At 43.8% G+C, this 22706-nt stretch overlaps 1 protein-coding gene across 1 annotated transcript in view; it reads right to left on the reverse strand.

Moving 5' to 3' along the window:
• ARHGAP22 (Rho GTPase activating protein 22) overlaps positions 1-22706 on the reverse strand; it is a 171064-nt gene that overhangs the window by 15370 nt on the left and 132988 nt on the right. Inside the window, exons 5-6 of the mRNA XM_085324804.1 lie at positions 7070-7277; positions 1930-2062 (exon numbers count right to left, since the gene is read on the reverse strand). Of these exons, the coding sequence (XP_085180930.1) occupies positions 1930-2062; positions 7070-7277 (341 nt within the window). The remainder of the gene's footprint in view (positions 1-1929; positions 2063-7069; positions 7278-22706) is intronic.

A 22706-nucleotide genomic window follows, 5' to 3' on the forward strand; every position in this document is an offset into this window, starting at 1 on the left:
CTTCCACACAGGAGAAGGTAAGTCAAGTCCTGCAGCTCTAGTATGACTTTGTGCTACATTCTGCTCCATGTGCTCCTGTGCACATACAGCCTCTCCCATCCTTGGTGTGTGTATATTCCACCATCCTTTCCAAAAAAACAGATGGTCCTTGTTGAGGTTCTAGATTTTCCTGACAAAAAAAATCACTACATTTACAACAGCAGCTTAACAAGACAACTCTGCTATCAGCAGTACTATATTTTGTAAGCTTTGTTTTCAGCTATCTAGTTCTACCCACCATCTTTCCACCCAAAGAGAATAATGCAGTACAAGTCCTCAGTCTGGCCTCACTCATACAAAACCAACACAAATGTTATTTCCCAAACAGTTTCCCAGTTGCAGCCTGTGCAGGCAAATTCAGGCAAACTACATAGTTAATAAGTTGAGCAGTGATATACAATTATCTTTGCCCAACTTGGCACTGTCTCTGCTCTTGTGCAATGGTTCTTACAGATCCAAAACATCCCACTCTGCACATCTTACGACCAAAACGAAACCAGTTCCACTGCCTTAGAAATGCTGCTGTTTCTTGTGAGCTCAAGAGTGAGTGAGTTTTTGCAAGTTCTGCTGTCTGTAATATAGTGCCCTGCAGAGATGCCTGAGTTGAATGAGACTAAGACAGAAAATGAGCAAGTTTGGGAGCTAGTAGACACACAGCTGCACCAATTAAGAGACAGCACTAGTGAACAGACACAGTGATGTGGCTGTGTCCCAGATCCACACGCATGTAGTACCCTGTGTGGTACTACCTTTTGTCACGTACAGGTATTTGCTCTCCCAGAATTTGCTAGCGGATAGATTGCATGAGTATAGATAGGCTCAAGTAGTAACCTGCCTTTTGCCAACAGGAAACAGGCGCTACCAGGTACATTGCCTTTGATGCATGCAAACAAGAATCTTCTTACAGGCATCATCAAGGACTGAATTTCCCCAGAGACTTCTGCCACTTGAACTAAAGGTAAACCCGAGGCTCTCAGTAAAGAACAGGTTTTCACAACCCCCACTAGAGACAGAGAGATGTGAGCATGCACTTGAGGCCACACACAGAAAATGGACAGAATTGTGCCCTGTGACTCCCAAGCCCTCAGGCCTCTGCATTTCTTTAGCTGATACTCATAATAAGGCGTACAACTTCTCCGAACCTCTGTGTAGAAGGCGGCACAGTCCCACCCACAGTAGACCAGATCCAACGTGCCCTGCAGTCAGCAAAAAGCTCAAATATCACCATGAGGGGAGCAATACAGATGGAACAGATCAATCAATCACATTGTAAATTATCCTGCTCCTCCCAAGAGGTGAATCAAAATTTCCATGATTGCCACAGAGTTGGGAGGTTTTTTGTCAGCCCCTTCTTCCCTTCCCTTCCTGGAAACCAAACAGAGGAACATCACAAAAGGTTCTGACAAGGTATTAATGGCATTATTTCCCCCAGTTTGGGATACTAACAAAGTCTGCCCTTTCATAGTGCCTTTCCTCTAAGAAATTCAGTTTCCAATTTACCAAAACCTCTGGGAGTCAGAACAAGCTGTTCTGATAAACGACACTGAAAACACAGAAAGGAGTGACTTCGTATAGCTTGCTAATGAGTCAACAGCAGAGCTGAGAAGGAACACAGGTCTCCTTGCATCTCTTACCATTTATGCTATAGAACAACTTTGTTCAGAAGAAAGCACAGGGCTACAAGATTTACTTCAAAGAAGCTCCTGCTTCAAGCAGGAGCCTCTGATAATAATGCACAATCCACAGTTTCAGAAAAATTCAGGACAAGGTTCCCAGGGACTTCACTGATGTTAAATCAGGACTGAAGAGTGAGGAGAAGAAAGCTGTACTTCACTGAGACTTGTGAACAACCTTCAAGATAGAAGGAGGCAGATTAGAAAGACCACTGACCTCTCCCTCGTCTTTTGAGAGTAGCTGTCCACAAGAAAGAAAGTCTTCATATTTGGCAAAGGGGATGACAGGCTCTGGCAGCTCTCGGAGATAAAGCTTCAGGAGGGATGCCACAGTGTGAACATCTGTGTTGCTGCAATGAGAGAAGAGGGAAGGAAATTTAGAAACCCATGCTACTCCAAGGCTGGCCACCTTCTGGAGGGGCACAGGAAGGCCCCTTTTGGGGAGAGGGACAAAGCAAACACATGGAGGGAGGCTGTTCTGCCACATGCCTGTACCAAGCAGTAACGACTACCTAGAAATGAGGGAAATCATCCACACTCTCAATGTAAGAATGCATCTAGGGCAATACAGGCAGTGGAAGGGATATGCCCATAGCACTGCATAAGGTTTGGTGGTGCTGTAGTTCCTCCACCAAGGTGGATCAGGAAAGTGAGTGACACAGTCCAGGCAAGTACACAGTGATCACTGCAGTACTGACAACAGAGCTCTGCATCCTCATGCGTTCAAACAGATCCAGACTTTGAGACAGTAGTATAAGCTCTGGTCCTCTCCCTGATCCCTTCTGCCTGATACTTTCCCAGCCAGCATCCAGTTCTGCGTCTGAGGGGTCAGGTTCTTGAGTGCACAGGTTGATCCTTCAGGGAAAAAAAAAAAAAAAAAGGAGAAAACTATTTCCCTCACACCTTCTCTTGCCATTTAGCATGGCTACCCAGCTTGGGAGTTTCTCCTCCCTCATGCTGAAGCATTTGGAATTTACTATTCCATTATGTTAGGATATCACAACTTTTCTTTTCTGTCCCATCCAGGAGTTTTTCTTCTTCTCTCTCCTTTTTTAAGTTGTGTCAGATCCCATGATGAAGATGCACCTATTTGCTAGCTGATTTTTATTTGCTAGCTGATTTTTGATCCAAGACAGTATCTTTATCTCATTCCAGGTCTCCTCTTGTACAGCTTTCTTAATCTTTGCAGATGAACTTTTCAAAGGTTTAGACCACTGGAGGTCTAGACAGATCATATCACCAGCTCCCCCTTGCTCATCATTACCTTGCCAGTCTATAAAGAATTCTGGGAAGACACAGCAGTAACCATGTGCAACAGAGACTCAAATCCTTACCTGTGCCCTAAAAGCTGAATCTCTTCTGCTTAGTATGTTTAAAAGTATATTTTTGAAAAGTAGTCAAGTCCGCCAGATATTCTACCTTTTGCCAATGCAAAATACAGGCACAAGGAGTCAACAGGGCTCTCTAAAAGACACAACTCCTCAGTTCTGCTCAGCAATCAGGGACATAGTGAAGTCGTCTGCATTCAGACTGTGGAAAGGTAAATCGGGGAGACTCAAATTTCCAGAAGTACCAACTCTCAAACATTCCTGGATGTAGCTCAAAGCATAACACTAAGTTTCTTAGCATAGAAGCACAAACATCACTGCTACCCAAGAATGACAGGTAAAATATGTAATATTGTCATGACTGCCTAAATGTTTCAATAAGCAACAGCTAGCAATTGAGTTCCCCAGAGTACTACTGGGAAACACTACACATCCTGTGTGGTTCAGTGCATTCTTAGCACTAGAAGCTTAAATACGCCTCATGTACAAGTTGACCCTTCAGTCTCTCATCCCTGGAAATATAACAGTGCAGTTTTCTATAAATTTGTCTCATCATCGTCTCACTTCAGTTCTTAAAGTATCTAAAGCTCTAACTGAAGTTTATTTTGTGGTCAAGGCAGTTGTAAGGAGTTTTTCATATGTAGATTCTCAGACAGCAGCCTTCCCACAAAGTACTTAAAATGACTCTGCTCTTATTCTGTTTTTTAAAAAAACTTTGGACTCAATTCTCTTGGGAAACTTCATCCCTGTTTTTTTTTTTTTCTGAAACTTGCCAATAATTTTCAAAATATTGGGATATGAGAGAAGTAGACAGGTAAGCATACTGATATCAGAAACAGTTAAAATAAAACTGGAAAATTACAATAGGAAGTTGCTACTGTTTTAATACATACAGATATTTGACTATTTACTGGTAATTCTGATAATGCTCTTCATATGAAATAGCTCCATCGTTTTTGAGAGCATTGCAGTTTTACACAGCAGTTTTTGTCAGTTGATGACAAATGCTTCACAGATGAGGTCTCCACCCTTACTCGCTTTTTTATTCCAGAGTTGCAGGCAAAGATGGTCACACCAACCATCACTCAGTAGCAGAGCCCAGACTACAGCTTCAGGTCCGTTGACTGCAGTCCACTGTTTCACCCACAAGGCCAGGTGAAATCCAGCCTGTCAGTGGCATGAAGAGGCAGCAGGAGCAGATTGTGATAGGTGCTTCCAAAACAGCAAACCTGGGCCTTTTCAGAGTATCTACATATGCATTTAAGACTCAAACCTTTGGCTTTTAAAAATATTTTAATTATCAATCATCATGGAGGTCCACCATTGGACAGGCTGGCTCTAGCAGAGATTTTCGTCTGGAAAATCAAGCCAGCTTGAATTCCTTGTGGATGCAAAAGACCCAACTACAACTAGAAAAAAGGATATTCCTTTCATTTTACTGGATTTGGAAACAAGCATATGGATTTCACACTTGCAGAAAATATTTGCCTTTATCTGTGCTTCCTAGGGCACACATGGATAGTTTTAGCTACATGTAGTGGAAATTACACTTTCTAGGAAGAGTAGCATTTCACTCAGCCAGCGTGTTGGCTCTCCTTTGCCACTGGCTGTGACTACAGATAGCAAAGGCTAGAGAGCTGGGCCAGCCAGCTGCAGTGATGGTGATGGTTTCAAGAAGAAACTACAGCAAGAGGACTAAGGGGTCTTTGACTGCTTTATTACCCTATTACCCCTTGTTTGCCTGCTTTAATTCTGTGCTGAAACTTCCGTTCTGTGATACTACATTTCAGACTAACTAGCCAAAAGGCAAGCACTCCTTCCTGGAGATCTGTCCCACTTCAATTAAAGATGAGATATATATCACTGATCTATTTAGTCAGTGCAAATGCCTGTACAAATAATGCTACTTTCTTCTTTAAGAATGTTGGGAGGAAGTCTGTTTATCTTCATGACTTTCTTCACAGTGAAATTACTACAGTTAGACTTAGGCAGGACATAAAAGTGAAACTGCTATTCCTGATTAATTCCTTCTGCAGATACTCTTGTTCCAGAATGCATTTCCCAAAATAACTTAATTCATTTCCCACATCAATTGAGATAATTTTAATTCTGAACCAGAATATCCAGACACTTAGTTAAAAATCAAAGATTTTGTTTAAGAAAAGATGACGTGAGACAATTTGAAAATTTCAGACTTTTTTTTCATGAAAACATTTCTAAATATTTGACGCTTCCAGTTAGGAAGTAAATATTGACTGTGGTTAAGAATCAAAGAAAGGAGGATGGGTGGCCTGGAAGCTGACATGAGGGAAGAATTAGAAGAATTTTCCCAATAAACTCTAAGGATATTCTTCCAGGGGGAGAGCAAACACTGCACTGCTCACTGCAGGAGAGTATTGTCCCTTCCTGCAGCTGATGCCGGAAGGGTATCTGCAGGGTGGAGACTGGCTGCAAGCCTTCGAGGGAAAAGTAACCCCCTCAGCTGATGTACCAGCAATAACATCTGAGTTCAGATGCTCCCTATCTCAACTAGGAAAGCAGGCCTAGGGGGTTTCAGCAAGAAATGGATGCAGGTCTCCAAGTCTAGATCCATCTGATCTCACTCCTGTGCCTGAAGTAGAGATTGAGCCAGATCTATGCAATGGCCCTGGATCCAATATCCCCAGAGTTCAGGAGTCTGTTAGGTCAAAGGACATTTCTTAAAGGATTGTTTAGGTTAGCACAATGCTGACCTTCATTCTGGGCAGCAGGTGGATGTGGAAGAGGAAACAAAATGCTAGTTAGAGGGGATGGACAGGATTTAGCCCTAAGGGCCATCCGCTCTCCTAGAGGTCTGTCTGTCTGGGCTTGGGGCGAAGGTGGAGGTAACACAGCTAAGAGCTGACCTTTGCTGACCTGGGACTGAGCGCTCCGGCACTGCAGAGAGGCCTCCCCCAGGGCTGACTCTTTTCCATAGGAGTTGATCTTAAACTGAGCCTCTGCTGTCTGTCTTCTGCCTGAGCTACAGCTCCTCTACTGTTGCAGTCATGCCAGTGCCCGGCTATGGGCCACACTGATCCAGTCCCAGATCTTGACCCACAGACTGACTTCCTAGCCTGACCTTGGAGCTGCCTCATCACTGTGGACCTGCCCAGCTGTCACCAGGCTTTCTCCACCCTGCCCTGCTTGCCTTTTTGGGATACTTTGGGACTAGGTCACTGTGCCACTGCTTCTAACAGGCTTGTTATTGCACTATTATTAGAGTTCTTGGCTCATGTTCTGTGAACCAGCTGGGCCTTGCTGCTCCCTGACATTGGCATAGTCAGTAGACCCAAAAAACAGCTAAAATTTCCTTGTCCTGGCAAGGAGTGATTATATCAACATTACTATAAGGGGAAAAAAGTGACTGAAAGTTCTGTTGAAAAATCAAAACAATGCAAAAGCACCCAAGGTATGTTCAGTTTTGAATTTAAGTTCCATCAGTTCCATCTCAGTTGCTGAAATTCTGGACCAAAAGAATTCATTTTGGCCAAGAATCTCCCTTCTGGGGTCACAAAATGCTTTGCTATAATATGTTGGCAACTTTCTACATTGCACATGTAATATCCAGGGAAAATCTGTGAGATGCTAGTGACTATTCTAAAGTCTAGTGACAGAGGAGGAGGACAGATCTCCTGTGAGGAAGGGAGGATGCAGCTCCTGAAAGCAGTCAGACTTCCCGTTTATCTCTGTCAAAGGCATTACTATGGTGGGATCCATCAGCTGCTGGGTATCCTGCACCCAAGTCTACCAAAGCATTTCAGTATGTGCTTAAGATAGAGTAGCCTCATCTGGACTGGCAGGCTCAAATTTCGTATTCTGCTCAAGCACTTAGCTGAATGTAGGCCACAACACTCAGTATCATGCAGGAGAAAGCCTGCAGGAACGTTTTAATTAAGAGAACAATGATGCAGAAAGAACATCTAACTATAATAGCCACTTCCAGGTCATTTTTAATCAGATTTTACTTGCCAGAAGTAAACCAGCCTGAATTAGGTGATGCCAACTCACCTGTCAAAGAGAGGCTTCTCTCCACAGTCGAAGGAATCCTGCAGATCTTTGACAAGGTTGGCTTGGCCAGGCATCCGGAAGAGCCCCTCCTCAGTAAGACCTCGCTCCCTAATAAAATCCACACATTGTTCCACCAGCAGTGGGGCCAGCCGCTGGCCATACTTCCTCTCGTACTGTACTGTGTCCTCCAATCGCTGCCCAAAGATCCCTGCCAACAGACAGCAAAAGAGAAGTTCTGCTGTAAGCTGCAATTCTCCATGAGCTACTGTCCAAGGCACAGGATGAGAGAGTGGAAACTGTTTCACAAGGAGATGATGAAGCTGGCATGGAGGTCCAGTTTCTAACACATAAGAAGAATAAAATGATTTTTAAAAGCAAGAAGAATTACATACTGAGCATTTTGTTCTGCTCAAGAGTGCTTTAACCTCTGCCCTGGGTCAGTTTATACCCGTTATAGCCAAGGAAGACATAACAGAAGCAGCTTTGCTTACGGTTATCTGCAGCTGTGCTGACTGACTGATGATGCGTGGATTAAGTGATTGTACTTCCATAGCATCTTCTGTCCCAAGGACTCCAAAACAAAGACTGCACTGACTCTATGGGACATATTCACCTTCTGCATGCACCCATGCTAGGACACAGCTATCCTATAAGAGTTTGTAGTTGTACAGCCCAACAGGTAGGATGAGAAAGAAGCCTGCCATAGGACTGCTAACATGACAGAGTATAGTTGTCAAAATTAGAACTGGCTGTTGTTAAAAACCTCCTCTCCTGCAAGCTTTGGATTTCTATTTCTTTTCCATTCATTTAAATAAACAAATAAAATAGGGAGTTAAATATATGCAATTAATTGCCCTTTCTACTAAATGTGTGCCTTACTTCCTGCACCTCAAAAGTATCAGAAGCACCAGATACTCTAAACATAGGCTGGCCATAGGTCATTCTTAAGCCAAACCTACAGCAGATGTATCATCCAGTGTGAACCACTGGCTCCCTGTTTGGGAAAACGGGAATTCCTGATCAATACTAGCTGCTGAATGCCACTATTGGTGCTAGACCTTCTGGACAACACAGAAGAGGCTCAGGCTTTAAGATCCAGAGATATTAGTTCAATCTTTGCCTCTAGGGGGCTGCTCCATCTAAAACAGCCTGGAAAACATGTTCTGAAACTGTAATTGTAGCACCAAGTGTAGAGGAGTCAGGGAGGATATCATCCAAGTTAATCCCATTTGGAAATGAGATATTCAGTAAGTGTCAGAAACCCTAAATCTACTCAATTTCAAACAGAATCAGACCATATCAGATAGGAAATTCTATTTAAAGCTCACCCAAAGCAACAGGAAACTTTCCACTCATTTCAAAGAGCTTTACATCATGCATTTAGTGCTCAATCCTGCAGGTCTGAAAAAAAACCCTGCATCATACAATATTGGAGTTACTACAATGATGCATGCACATGATCATACCAGGGCAGAGGATTTGCTTACTTCTTAAAGCTCTGCTTGCCTTCCTGCAAGTAATCACATTTTTCCATTTTTATTTTAGTGCTATATTCATGGGCAGCTCCTGACAGGAAACCTCCTAACCACCATTCACTATCCTCCATGGGATAAATCCTATCACATCAGACCTGCACTATGTATTCAGTTCAGCCTTGCTAAATCCTTGCTGAAACAAGCAGGCAAGAAGGATCCAAAGTCCAAGTCTTTTCTCTGCCATTTTGTGATACATCAGAAGACAGAACCTTTATGTACACTTCAGCCTACACAACCGCATTACAGTATCAGAGCTGGATAGCTATGAAGAGTCTTGAAGGAAATTCCCTCCGTTTCCTAGCAAAATACTGGAGTATGGGATTCCTGCAGCATGGGAGTGAACTATCTTTATCACTGTAAATTCCAGTTTTCTTGCAGAGTAAAGGTTTTCCTAGTTGCAGTTTCTAACCTGTTTATGAGTTTTCACAGAGGTGCATGTTTCTGAAGCTACATTCTGGAACAGGGAATCTCTTCTTGCTTTTGCACAGATTACTTTGTAAAATCACTAAGTAATTCCTGTTGTCATTAGGGGGCAGAGCAAAGCAGCACAGCAAGACTGCTCAGTATGTGGGACTCAGCATTGTCCAAGAGCTTCTAGAGCACTTAGAGAGGCTGAGTGGCCATGAAGGAACAACTTTCCAGCCCACTTTCTCAGAAAATATCTCCATCCAGATTGCAGCTGAAAAAGTGAAGCTTGGCTGTCCTTTCCTCTCTACTGAGGCTGTCAATGAGAGGGTCCACCAGTTACTCAAAAGTATCTATCACAGCAAACACACAGAAGAAGAATTCAGGTAACAGGAGTTGCAAGGTACAGTGCAGGCTCCTCACATGTAAAAGGCTGCACAGGAGCACCTGTCCAACCTCCTTCATGCTATTTTACTATTAACCTTGTCTCTCCCTTCTTCTGAACTGAATGCTTGATCCTGGGCCATGGGGCCAGTGCAAATCAAAGTCCCTCAGTGTTAGTTACAGCAAGCTTGAGTCAGACTCCAAGCTGTGCTTGTTGTGTTGTCTCCATCCTAGAGACAAAAACACCTCTGTATCCAGATTTCATTCCACCAAATCTATCTATTACCTTAAAATGGTATTTGGTATTCACTTTTCTAGATGTAAGATAATAGGTTTAGGGACTTTGGTCTGTGGTAGATGTCAGGGGCAATTACAGGATAGCAACACTTGTCTTCTCAAATCTCTACTTGTAGAATCATGGCCGTTTCCCAAAGAGTCAATCTGGAGAAAGACTGGGAAAGAGTTAGCGCTCTGCATCCCTGCAGATACAGAGCATGGAGTTAATATTCTCCCAGAAGCCCACATAGAACCCAGACCAATTCCAATCAAGAGAAAAGGCAGAATCAGACACATACGTATGTGAACATACACACAGAAGAATTGCATGCATAATCTCTACTTGCAGTGTGAAGCTTTGTCTGCTTTTCCCTAGCCTTGGCTGGCTTGTGGTCAGTGACATACTCTAATACATTTCAGGCAACATCGGTCTGTGCTTGCCCAGTCAGCTTGGATCCCAAGCACTGTAGCTTCCTGTAGCTACAACCAATGTCTAGGACTCTTGGGCAGCATGTTGCCTGCAGCTGAAAGGAGATATAGAGGTTAAGCGATGTTACTTCAAACTACCAGATGAAGATGGAAGGGTGACATACTTTCAGCTCCATAAATGGAAGCAGATAGACCTTCTGCAAACACATTAATGTTTCTCAAGGTGGCTGCTGCAGAACCAGACACTGGCAATTCCTATCCTTTCCCCCTTCTCAGGCATGGAGTTCAGTAGCACCCTTTTCTACTGGATAGAAACATTAGTCTCTGGAGGATACCAAAGCACGATAATTCTCTTCCACTGCAAGAGAAGAGTACTACTATTCACCTCCCTGTGTTCACAGTACTTCAAATACATAACAAACAGATACAGCATGAAATCAAGACTGACATAAGCAAGGATGAAGCTGGTCTACCCTGTGATACGATGAGTGAAAGGAGTTGGACTGGCATAAGCAAGGTTCCTTCCTGTGTGACAGTGTGCGCTGAAGGGCTCTGCATGGCATTGCTCTCACAGCCTTCCAGGTTAGCCAGTTTCTGCAGAGACATAGAGAAGGCGCTCCAGCCATTGCCAGGATGAAAGACCAGGCCAGTTCTCTCAGCAGCCCCTCTCTGCTTTGGCAGTCTGCTATGGCCCAACTCCAACTACAGATCTACGTTTTCTATTTCTCTCAAACCTGAAACCTAAATTTCCAGGGGAGTGCTAGAAAAGGCCTCCAAGCATTGCCCAGACAAAACACTTCTCCTAAACCAAGTCTGTTGACAGCTCCATCTTTCCTTTGCAGACCCCTTTCAGCTGCAGCTCTATGCTTTGTCTTTTGCTCAGCCCCAACCCTAATCATTTCATGAGGCTGTAAACAAGGTCCTCCAGCAATAGCCCAGACTAAAGACTTCTCTTAGTCCAGGTCTCCATGCTGCCCCCACTCAGGAGAGTCCTTTGGCAGTTCCTTTCCAGATGCACTCACGCTGCTGCTCTATGCTTTCTCTTTCTCTCAACCCCAACCACAACCCTAAGTTTCTTGGGCAGCCTTAGTCTTGGCTCCTTGAACGACGCCTAGAAGAAATCTTTCTCCTAGTCTAGGTCTCCTGGCTGCTCTAACTTTCCTTTGCCAACTCCTTTCCAGCTGCACTCCCACTGCAACACGACCTTTTCTCTTTTCGCCACCCTAACCCTAATTTTTTTGCTGGACCAGAGACATGGGACCCCCCAGGTGTTGCTCATGTTGCTACACCTCTTGGCAGTAAGAACAGTATGGGTTAGGGTTTATTTTAGCTTTAGAGAGAGAAAGTATAAAGCTGCAGTTAGAGTGGGGCTGGAAGAGGGCTGCCAAGGACAAGCAGGGATGCCAAGACAGCTGGGCCTGTAGAAATTGTTCACCTGTGCAATGGCTGTACACCTCATCTATGGCTGGGGAGGAAGAAATGAGGATTAGAGTTAAGAGAAAGAGCAAACTAAGAGGGGAGTGGGGCTATCTTTGCAGTGGGGCTGGAAAAGGACTGCTGATGCAAGTTGAGGCTGCTGACAGTCCTGGGCTGGGAGGAATCTTTCATCTGAGCATCTCCTGGGGGCCTTGACTATGTCTCCCCTCAGGAAAATTAGCATTAGGGCTCTCTCAGAAACAGCCATGCTAGCAAGAGACATACCAGATTCACCTAATTCAATCTCCAGGGCTAAACAGGGCAGACTGGGGAGGCAGTATCCTGTTAGCTCTGTAAAGCTCATCTCACTTCAGCTGAGTCTCACATGGGCTTGTAAAACTGAGGTGGTCAAATGTCCCTGAAACTACTAGGCTATGACACCACTCCTGGGCAGAATCTGCCCTGCTTTGCAAGGAAAAGCAAACATGAAGCCAGTTGCACACATCCTCATCTGCTGGCTCCTCGAGGCACAGGCCTGTTTTTAATCACTGGGGCCTGTAGCTCAGGCTGAACTTGGCAGTATTTCACTCCATGATCCTGCTGGAACACATTACAGTCTAGCTCTTCATTTAGGGGAAGGGGAGTAAGTGCCATCCAAACACAGTCCCAGACATGGGTAGGCTGAAAATAAAGCCAAAAGCTACCAGCAAACTAAGGGTTAATGCTCCTTATTACAGCCTTATCTAGAGCTAGCCACTTTTGTTTGGTTTCAAAGCAAGGAAAAAAAAAACATGCCTACGACCACATCCTTAATCTCAGAAAGATTCAACAGATATCAAAAAAACAGGCTAGCCGAGCTACAGAATTTTGTTCCTCCACTCCAACAAACTGTCTCTGTTCTTTAAAGATTTAGGTGGCTCTTTGTGGAAAATGCAAGCCAGGAATGATGTACTGACTAAGGCACAGACAGGCTCTCTGTCCTGGCCTGAATAGCTCACCCACCAGCTCCAGGCATACAAAGCCTATACATTCTGCTATGCTGTCCAGACATGCAGTGGGCAGGAAAATATATGCTCCTTGCTTCATTTTCTCCTCATCAGAGCTGTGATTTCAACCAAAATAAACTAAAGACAGAGATAATAACATCAGTCCTTGAAGAGGTTTTCTTCACAGAGAAGACAGAGGATTCCATGTGCTTAAAGTGGGAAAAGACCAGAAACACCTATGTCAGCTGTGCACATTAATATACATACATTAAAAGATGTGCAGGAAGATAATCAGGCACACACCTGGGTGCTGCTGCACAGCAGTACACACACCCTCACAGACTTGCAGTTTATGGATGCACAAGATTGTGTACGTGCTCACCTGCACATGTAAGCTTCTGCTTTGACCTTCCCACATACATGCTCAGGCTCCCATTTATCTCTCTCTCTCACACATGAAAGCAGAGAGAAAAATTCATGGGCAGGCATTCAGAGATGCATATACTTTCACAGCACAGAACAGACACACACCTGTAGCACTCTTTCCTTTCCCCTGCCCTGGCCCCCGCAAGCACATCCTATATCAATCGCTACAGCTCCAATTGAAAAGCGAGTCCCACAGAGCAAGGAGCTGCACATGCCTCGTAGGAGTTAGTCCATAAAAACTGAACAATTCATCTAGACAAAGTAGACAAGAATGTGAGAAAGAAAAGGAAGTGACAGATCATCGGAAACCAAGAAAATCAGATGAAGTAACTCACCTGAAGTCACACAAACGAGTCTGTGGTAGAACTTGGCATATACTGAGCCCATTCCCCATAAAGATCAGCCTTCACATATTAAGACATGTTCACTGTCATCCACACATATGCATTTTAATATTCTAGGTGAAAACAAACACAAACACACTTTCCCAAAACCATCCTTAGATGCTAGGTTGGAATCTGACAGTATTTTTGGCCACAGACTGAGTCCTTCTCATTCTTTCCCATTCATAAAGACAGCTACTATATTTAGATATTTAGTCTCTGCCTGAGCAAACCTAAGTCTTAGCTCAAATGTCCGCTTTTCCTCTAAGAAAAGGAAACTGTAACAACCAAAACCCCTGGAAAATCGTCTCATACCTCTCGTTCTTGTGCAGCATTCCGCTACATGACAGGCGCTGAGCTTCAAGCAGAAACCAGGCAGTGTCAGACAGCAGGAGCGGCAGAAAAAGAAAGTCCTGACTTCAGGCATCAGACACATTCTGAGTCCCAGCACTGGCAACTTTCCATTCACCCAGCGCTGCAGAGCGGAGAGCAGCCGGTCTGCCCTGGGAGATAATCTCAGCAGCACATCTGGTCTCAGCTCCACAACTCAGCATTAATTATGACTTGTGCAGAAAGCATTTGAAATATCCAATGAGATGCAGAGCTCCCCAGCTCCCTCCACCAGGGGAAGGAGAGAAAGGGAGAAAGACAGACAGGCAGGTAGGGTCTTGCCCACCCTCGAAGCTGCCGCCAATGTAAACAGCAGCTAAGTATGGCTCACAAGTTTTAACAAAGGCATCCCCCATCGGCTGTGTAATATATTCATGCTCTAATTGCTTGTCAGATCTATTCCTGATAGCTGGAAGAGCTGAGCAACAGTTGCTGTCTGCATGCCACACTCTGGATCCTTCCTGATACAGGCAATGTCAGCTGCGCTGCAGGCAACCTGGTGCCCTAGTCTGGCCTTTGAGTTGCTTGCAAAGCACCAGAAGCAGAAAGCTCAAGTCGGAGGGGAACATTCCCCCACTTACGCCTTAGCACAGTCTGAGGACATCTCTGCAGCTCCAGGATGAGCTCCAAAGTTTTACATAGCCTAGGACAAGCCATAGCTTTTGATCTGGTGCAGCTTTTTTTTGTCATTATGGCCTTTCCTTTAGCCCTTTACAGAGAACTTGCCTGATGATGACTAGCTCAGGCAGATAACTAGTAGGGGAAGGAACTAAAAGTTCCTTATGTGTGAGCCCCAATACTTGCTCCAGGATCAGACTCACCCCCTCAGTTTCTACCCTCAGGGTAAGTGGCCTGTAGTTGAGACAAATCATACACTGCTCCGTGCAGTTATACAGAAGTCAGTCCTCCATCCCATTTAAGAAACATGCTCCTCTGGCTGTAGATCTGCAGCAATCAGTCAGAACCTTTGCCCCAGGCTTCCGGGGAATTTTAACAATTCTTGCTAACTTCACTCCCCTCTGCAGAAAAAATAGTAAGTTTCGTCCCTGTCTGCAACTGTTCACGTGCTTCTGATATTAAAATACTGTGTTTGTGGTCACTGTAAAAACCATACTCATCTGAACTTGGTGGCCTACTGGCATCAGTTGCTTAACTACGCTGTGGTTCAGCTTGCATGCACACATCAGAGAAGATAACAACCCAGTAATCAAGTTTTGAGGTTCCCGCCAACAAGATAGTGTTGTTCTGCAACTCAGGAAACTGGAGATTAAATTCTGTCTCTGTGTCCTCTGTTTTGACCAAAAACTGAAGAAATGACAGTCTGTCACTTCAGGTAAAGAAAGTATCAGGGTTGAAGGGTCCAGTTCTTGAATAGTGTGTTAGTATTTCAGAATTAGACACACGAAGCCCAAACAATATGCTAGGCAACATTTGAAGCCCACTGAAGAACATTTGCTAAGTGATGAAGATCCTCAAAGAGAAGGTACAAATGAGACACTGAGTACTCTTCATACTTCTATTATCATCCTGCTATGATCACAGCAGGCAGCAGGTTAGGGAGAGCCTGTGCACAGCACTAGCTGGTGAGTAGGACCAATCCCCTTCTGAATGTCTGACACACCGTCAGGGCTTCTTGGCATCAGTCCCTGGAACAATGCCTCAAAATGTGTCACGTCTGCTAATAACATTACTGAGCCTGAGACTCGATGTTTGGGATGGGAGCCCAGGAGACAGCAAACGCAGATTCTTACTCTTGCATTCAGTTCTCCATTTCTGTTTTCCATCTCTCAAATCACACAAATGCAAAGGCATCTAACGAAATAGAAAGTCAGCTTGTTTTAAATGGGATTCTTTTGTACCCAAAGTGTAATTAACCTGTGGAATTCACAGCTTCTCTGTGGCCAAGGCCACAGCACGATCTAAAGCATGATTAGACATCAGAACTGATGATAAGAATACCATGAGTTGTAACAGAGATGACAAAGAGGATGTAAACTCTTCTGCAAACAAAGAACAAATACACCCTCTGTGAGAGAAAAAATGCTCACATAAACATCACAACTAAAGCAGAAAACAGCAGTTGCTTCAGAGTTTCTCCCTGTACATGGTAACTCTGCAACCATTAAGTATCCTGTGAGAGCAATGTAACATCATGCTGCATATCTACACACTCCATAATTATCATCTTATCTTCTTACTTGAAATAACTCGCAACCCATTTCAAAACATTGTGTTAAAAATCATGACTTAGGCTACAAAATATGATGAGATTGAAATAAAAATCACAATATATATGTGTGTGTGTATATATATAAAAGTATATATGGATACTACATACATGTAGTATATAAGTACATATACAAAGCATGTACACACATACATGTACATAGAAGCGTGTATATATACATACACATACACACACACACACACTGTGTGCACATATATATATTTACTTTGCCTTCTGTGTTTTTAATTTCTAGGTCATACTCGGATCCTGCTCTATCTTTTACCACATTTCTTAAAAATGAAATCCAAGATTCTCACATAATCACTGGATTGCAGGGACTGCAGACTCCAGAAGTACATCCGATACTGCAAGACTAGCAGTAAAGTCCAGAGTGTTAGCCACACCGCCTATAAACTGTCATCAAAATTGCCACCTGGAGATCTCTCCCTGCATGTGTGCCAAGGACAGAAGGGGTAACGGAGACTGAACTCCCTCTTCCCCCATTGGTCTGAGGTTCTTTAGCTGTAAGGAAGTTTACCACTGTCTGGTCTGCTCTTACTCTCCTAAAAGAGAATGTGGGTTTCTAAAGCTATTTGGCAAGAAAACCTCACATGAACTTCCTGCTTGGGAGCTGGAGACATTTTCTTCCCTGGTGCCACTGTGTGGAGAAGGCTGCTGGCAATGCTTTCATGAGCAAGCACCTCTACAGTTATTCTGCTGCAGGTACCAGAGAAGGGAGAAAGTATCCTGCTTCTACATGTCACTGCAGGCCTTGAGACAGGCTAGGAGATTCACCAAAGCTCATACAACCCCTGAAAAACCAGGAATGTTTTAGGTTTGGCATCTAACTCAGGTCAAATTCAGTCTTGAATCTGGCTGCCGCAGACAGGAATGGTGAACCCACATGAACTCAAAGATCCCTCCCCAACTCTGAGCAAACCTGCTGGCTGATACAGCTCTAGCACATAGGGTTGCAGGTATTTTTTAAAGATCAGCTTACAAATACTATTAGCTAATATACTGATGCACTCAAGAGGATCTATCTGAGGATGCTAAGATCCACAAAACTGCTTTATCTATTTGGAGAGAAAGAACCTAGTCTCAAAGTTGGAATCACAGTTGAAGTTCCTTAACTTTCAAGTAAATTGAGCCTTAAACACTTCTCAATTCAGACACACACATAGGCAGTTTGAACATCTCCTTGCATCCATCAAAAGCTGGCAGTGAAATGGCTATAGGTGATCAGTCACCGGGCTGAATGCAGCAGGAAAGCCTTCAATAGTAAGCATTCCCCCGTACAGAAAACTTCCCTTCCAGTTTCTCCCCTCTCCAAACGCCTCAGACAGATCCTCTGAACAAAATGATTTCCCCATATCTTTCTACTATTCTTGGCTAGGGACTCAAGATTTACTGGTAAAATGAAATCTTTTGAGAACAAACAGGCTTCTGTTTACTGACTGATAAACCAGCTCACTCCAGGTAGAAAGGTTAGTAAATAGCAGTGTTCATCTTTGTCTCACAATAGATCCCCCCTAACTTGTGCGTGTGTTTTTCCACCTCTCTAAAACATGTCAGGAAAGGAACTGACTGAACAGCACTGTGCATTACCCTGCAGTAGACTCTGCCCAGTTAATGCTCTAAACTGAGATTATAACTGTTTGCTCACAGAGAAAAGATAAACAGACCTAAAACATCCCTTAACCACAGCATTCTGAATCTAGAGCCAAACCCACGTGTTTATTGGTCTATTTCTCTGTAAATAAAGACAAGAAGCATTTGGAGAACAAAACATCAAGAGCACCAAAAATGCCTTTTAATTTAGCAAGCAGTAATCTAAGCAAATGTGTCCTGGAAAACTTCTCTCTACCCACAGCATAAGAGCATATTCTGCAGAACTTTTTATTTACTGACTCTTGCACATGCCTGTCTACATTTAACAGAGACCTTCCATAGACTTGAATGAAGCTATGTCTGTACAAAGCATCTGACTGGCAGAACTTCTCTCCTAGGTATGCTGGATATTGCTTTCTGCACAGCACAGATAAGTTTTACAGAAGTTTCTGAGTGTTAGTAAACACAAAACAGTTATGACATAGCTTATTTGCCACCAAATTCTCAGCACTAGAGGAGGACTCCTTGGGCCTAATGCAAGGATCACGGAGTCTGAACACTGCCGCTGATCCTCATCTGCTGCATACCTGGATTTCTGACCATCCTGGAACCTGGCAAGGCCTGTAATCCAGACTCACAATTGAATTTAGAGCACAGGATCAAACAAACAGGATCAACATTGAACAGATGGGTTCTTATTCAAACCAACTCCACCACAAATATCTCTGTCAATCTGTAACCTGCAATTACTCTGTAAAATGCACTGCTGGGGGGACCGTATAAGGTTTCACTTTGTTGCTTCCTCAAACTCAAACAATGAGAAACATCCCTTAGCTAATTCCCATACATTTACCTCTATCCTCCACTATCTAAATAAAAGTCTCAGTGAAAACAAGTGTAACTTATGTCTTTGCCACCCGTGAAGCATAAGGTCATGGTCTAATTTCTAGCAACAGCTGAACCTGACTGGTTGTGCTTGGAAAGGGGGATGGCATTTAGTTCCAATTTGTAAAATGAATAAAACGTTTCAGTAAATGTGTCAACCTTTCAGGAACACTTCTAGCAGAGGTCAAGAGCTGAATGTTCCCACCTCCCACTTGCAACCCAGAAGGTATGATGGGGAAACTGCAAGGCTGATTGCCTGATGATGATGGAGAGAAGAGAGGTAACCACGAGAAGCAGAAGAGTAACTCTTAGAAAGGAAATAGGAAAAGAGAGGCAAGGTGAATTTCTTTATTTTTGGCTCCTAAACAGTTAAAATTACAACTTGAAAGCAGCAGGCTACCTTTCCCCTTTAGTAAGCACAGATTGTCATAACATTCATCAAAGGAATAACCCAGAGAAATTAAAATACTTGCCTGCAAGCTGAGAAACACCACAGGAACATGTTTGTCCCATTAATCATACATTGCCAGGACCTGCAGAAGAACCAGTGTTTTAAGCTTGTCAGCTTCCAAACACCAAGCGTGAACCTAATGACTACAGGAAAGGCCTCACTGGAAAAACCTCCAGTGTAGCAGGAGGTGATGGTCAGACAACGGGCCACAAGCTGTTGGCACCACCAACATAACAAATCCACAGCCACTATTGTCTCTACATGGCACTTGATAGCTGAAAAGAAAGGGATGTCAGTCTGCTACCAAGGAAAGCACAAGCCCCACCCATATTTTATCTAAAGCAGGACTGCTCTTAGCAATACAGTGTACGTGAAGCTAATGACTCCACATCCAGGCCTTTTTGTTTGATAGATGAGCTTATCTTCTATGAACTCATCTAATCCCATTTTGAACCCATTTACTACTTTGGCTTCCACAACAACTTGTAACAATGAATTTCATAACTTAATTGTGTACTGCATATATATATATATTTTTTGCTTGGTTTAAAACTGTTGGCTGTGCTCTGTTCAACTCCTCCTTACATTTTTGATTTTATCCATCGCACCTTCCTGAAATCATCTCTTTCCCAAGACCCTTTTCAAAGTCAGTTTTTTGAATGAAGGACTTGAAGATGGATAGATTTTAGATCTTGTTTAGTTACACAACCTCTGGAATACACAAGCAATGCAGACAGAGCTTGCTTTAGAAATTCCCCCGAGCTTGAGAAACCTTTGAGTGTCATCCAAATTGAAACAGTCCCATGCAAAGTTTCAGTTGACTACTCAGCATTTCCCAACAAAAAGATATTTCATCAAGCATATCTCACTAAGAGCTTTACTCCGCTCACCAGCATATGTAAAAGAAGTCATTGCTACCTGTGTTTTCTCTCTATCTGCTACCTGAATAAGCAGAGGTCCTGCGAAGGAGGAACTAATTTCTTGATTAGTTGTCTATGATTTCCCAGATCTGGATTCCTGTCCTCTAGCACCAAAAGACTGCCCAGTCTTAACTGCCTTGTCTGTTAAGACAAGGGGCTGGAAATTTATTCACTTATTGTCAAATAGCATCGTCACTGGAACTAAACTGTTAATGCTAGCTGAAGATACAATGTTGCAACTGTAGAATTAATACTGCTGCCTGGGGAGCTGGAAACCAGGAGCAGGGGACCTACCTCTCTCTGACTGCACAAGCCCTGACACTGCTCGTGTACACAGCACTTCAAGATGCTCTGGACCAATCTGGCTGCTGTATGGTCACCTCTCGGGGTTGAGCTAGGCTCGGGCACTGATACTGCATATCACTTTGAGTCTTCAGTCAGCAGTTTAAAGATAAACACATGCAAGGAGTGAACTTAAGTGAGATGAAAATTATGAATCCTCTGGAAGCTGACCAGCTACCTTACTTCTACAGGTAGGATATTCAAAAGTCACTGAGGAGCACAGACCCCCATTTCTTTGCCCTACACATGCTGTAGTTTCATTTTGTTGCAAAAACTGAACATGCTTTCAGAGCAAGACTGGACCCAGAGCTCCCTTCAAAACTGTGCAGTCTTTCTCACCTCTCCAGGACAGGTCAGAGAGGAATCACAGAATCACTGAGGCTGGAAGGCACCTCTGGAGATTGCCTAGTCCAACCCTGCAGCTCAAAGCAGGGTCAACTACTTCAGGTTGCTCAGGAAGTTTTGAATATCTTCAAGGATGGAAATTCCACAGCCTCCCCAGGCAACCTGTTCCAGTGCTCAATCACTCTTACAAAAGATTTTTTTATGTTTCAATAGAATTTTCTGAATTTCAGTTTGTGCCCATTGCCTCTTGTCTTTTCACTGGACATCACTCAGATGAGTTTGCTTCCATATCCTTTACTCTGTCAGGTATTTATATACACTGATAAGACCTCCTGAACTTTCTCTTCTCCAGGATAAACAATTCCAGTTCTCTCAGCCTCTCCTCATATGTCAGATGCTCCAATCCCTCGATCATTTTTGTAGTCTTTTGCTGGACTCACTCCAGCAGGTCCATGTCCCTCTTGTACTTGGAAGCCCAGCATTGGACCCAGTACTCCAGCTGTGTCTTGCCAGCACCAAGTAGAGGGGAAGGACCACCTCCCTCAACTTGCTAAGGATGTTCTTCATAATGCAGCCCAGGATGCTGTTGGCTTTCTTAGCTGCAAGACTGCATTGCTGTTTCACATTCAACTTGTTGTCCATCAGGACCCTGAGGTCCTTTTCTGTGCATGGCATTATTATTCCCTCATGGTGTATGACACTGAATTTGCCTTTATTGAACTTCATGAGATTCCCATTGGCCCATTTCTCAAGCCTGTAAAATCCCTCTGAAGGTCAGTACAACCATCGATAGAATGGTTGTAGAATCAATGACTCCTTGCAGCATAGTCTCAAAACCCATGGATAGTGCACTCTGTCCTATTATTCAGGTCATTAACAAAGATGTTAAACAGTGCTGGCCCCAGTATCAACCCCTGGGGTGCACCACTAGTGACTGACTAGTGACCACTAGAGTCCAGGTGGACTTCATGCTGCTGAAATCCTTTAAGCCCTGCAGTTTAGCCAGTTTTCAATCCACCTCACTATGCAATGATCTAGTTTGTACTTCAACAGTTTGTCAATGAGGACATTATGGGAGACAGTGTCAAAAAGCTAGCTAAAGTCAATAAAAACAGTACATGCTGCTGTCCCCTCATCCACTAAGCTAGTCATCTCATGACAGTAGGCTATCAGGTTGCTCAAGCATGATTTCCAATTCATAAATCCACACTGACTACACCTAATCACCTTCTTGCCCTTAATATGCCTGGAAATCATTTCCATGGTTATTTGCTCTATCATCTTTCCAGGGATAGAGGTGAGGCTGACCAGCCTGTAGTTCCCCAGATCCTCCTTCTTGCCTTTCTTAAAGACAGGAGTGATATTTGCTTTCTTTCAGTCCTCAGGAGCCTTCACTAGTCACCGGGACCTTTCAAACATGATCCAGAGTGGCCTCACACACCAGCCAGATCCCTCAGCACTTGTGGATGCATCCCATCAGGTCCTGTGGACTTGTGTACAACCAGCTTCTTTTTTTGTTCCCTAACCTGATCCTGCTCTCCTGATGAGAGGTACTCCTTGCTCTAAACTTTTCCCCTGGGGATTGCTGAAGGCAAATCTTACCAATAAAGACTGAGACAAAGACAGCATTGAGTACTTCAGCCTTTTCTATGTCCTTTGCCATAGAGTTCCTTGTCCCATGCAGCAGGCGATCCACATTTTCCCTGGTCTTCCTTTTGCTGCTGATGCATCTAAAAAAGCCTTTCTTGTTGCCCTTCACACCCCTCACCAGATTCAGCTCCAAGTGTGGCTTTTGCTTTTGTAACCTCATCCGTGCATGTGCAGACAGTGTCAGTATATTCCTGCCAGCTCACCTGTTTCTGCTTCCACCTCTTGTATGTTTCCTTTTTCTGCCTGAGTTTTGCAAGGAGCTCTGTGTTCATCCATGCAGGCCTCCTGTCACCTGCTTGATTTTTTTGCACATTGGGAGGGACCATTCTTGAGCTTGGAAAAGGTGATCCTCAAAAAACAAATAGCCTCCTTGAAAGCCTCTTTCCATGATATTCTTCCAGGCAGAGCCCCGAAAAGGCCAAATTCTGCTCTCCCGAGGGCCAGAGTTGTGATCCTGCTATTTGCCTTGCAGAATGCTGCCTTCAGAGCTGCACTTTTGTGTAATCAACATAACACAAGGCAGCTTATTTGATTATCCAACACCTCGGGTTCCTCCTTTAAGAAAAAAGAAAAAAG

The sequence above is a fragment of the Rhea americana genome, unplaced genomic scaffold (genome assembly GCF_003343005.1).
Source record: "Rhea americana isolate MKP2758 unplaced genomic scaffold, rheAme1 scaffold_93, whole genome shotgun sequence".
Classification (NCBI taxonomy): domain Eukaryota; kingdom Metazoa; phylum Chordata; class Aves; order Rheiformes; family Rheidae; genus Rhea; species Rhea americana.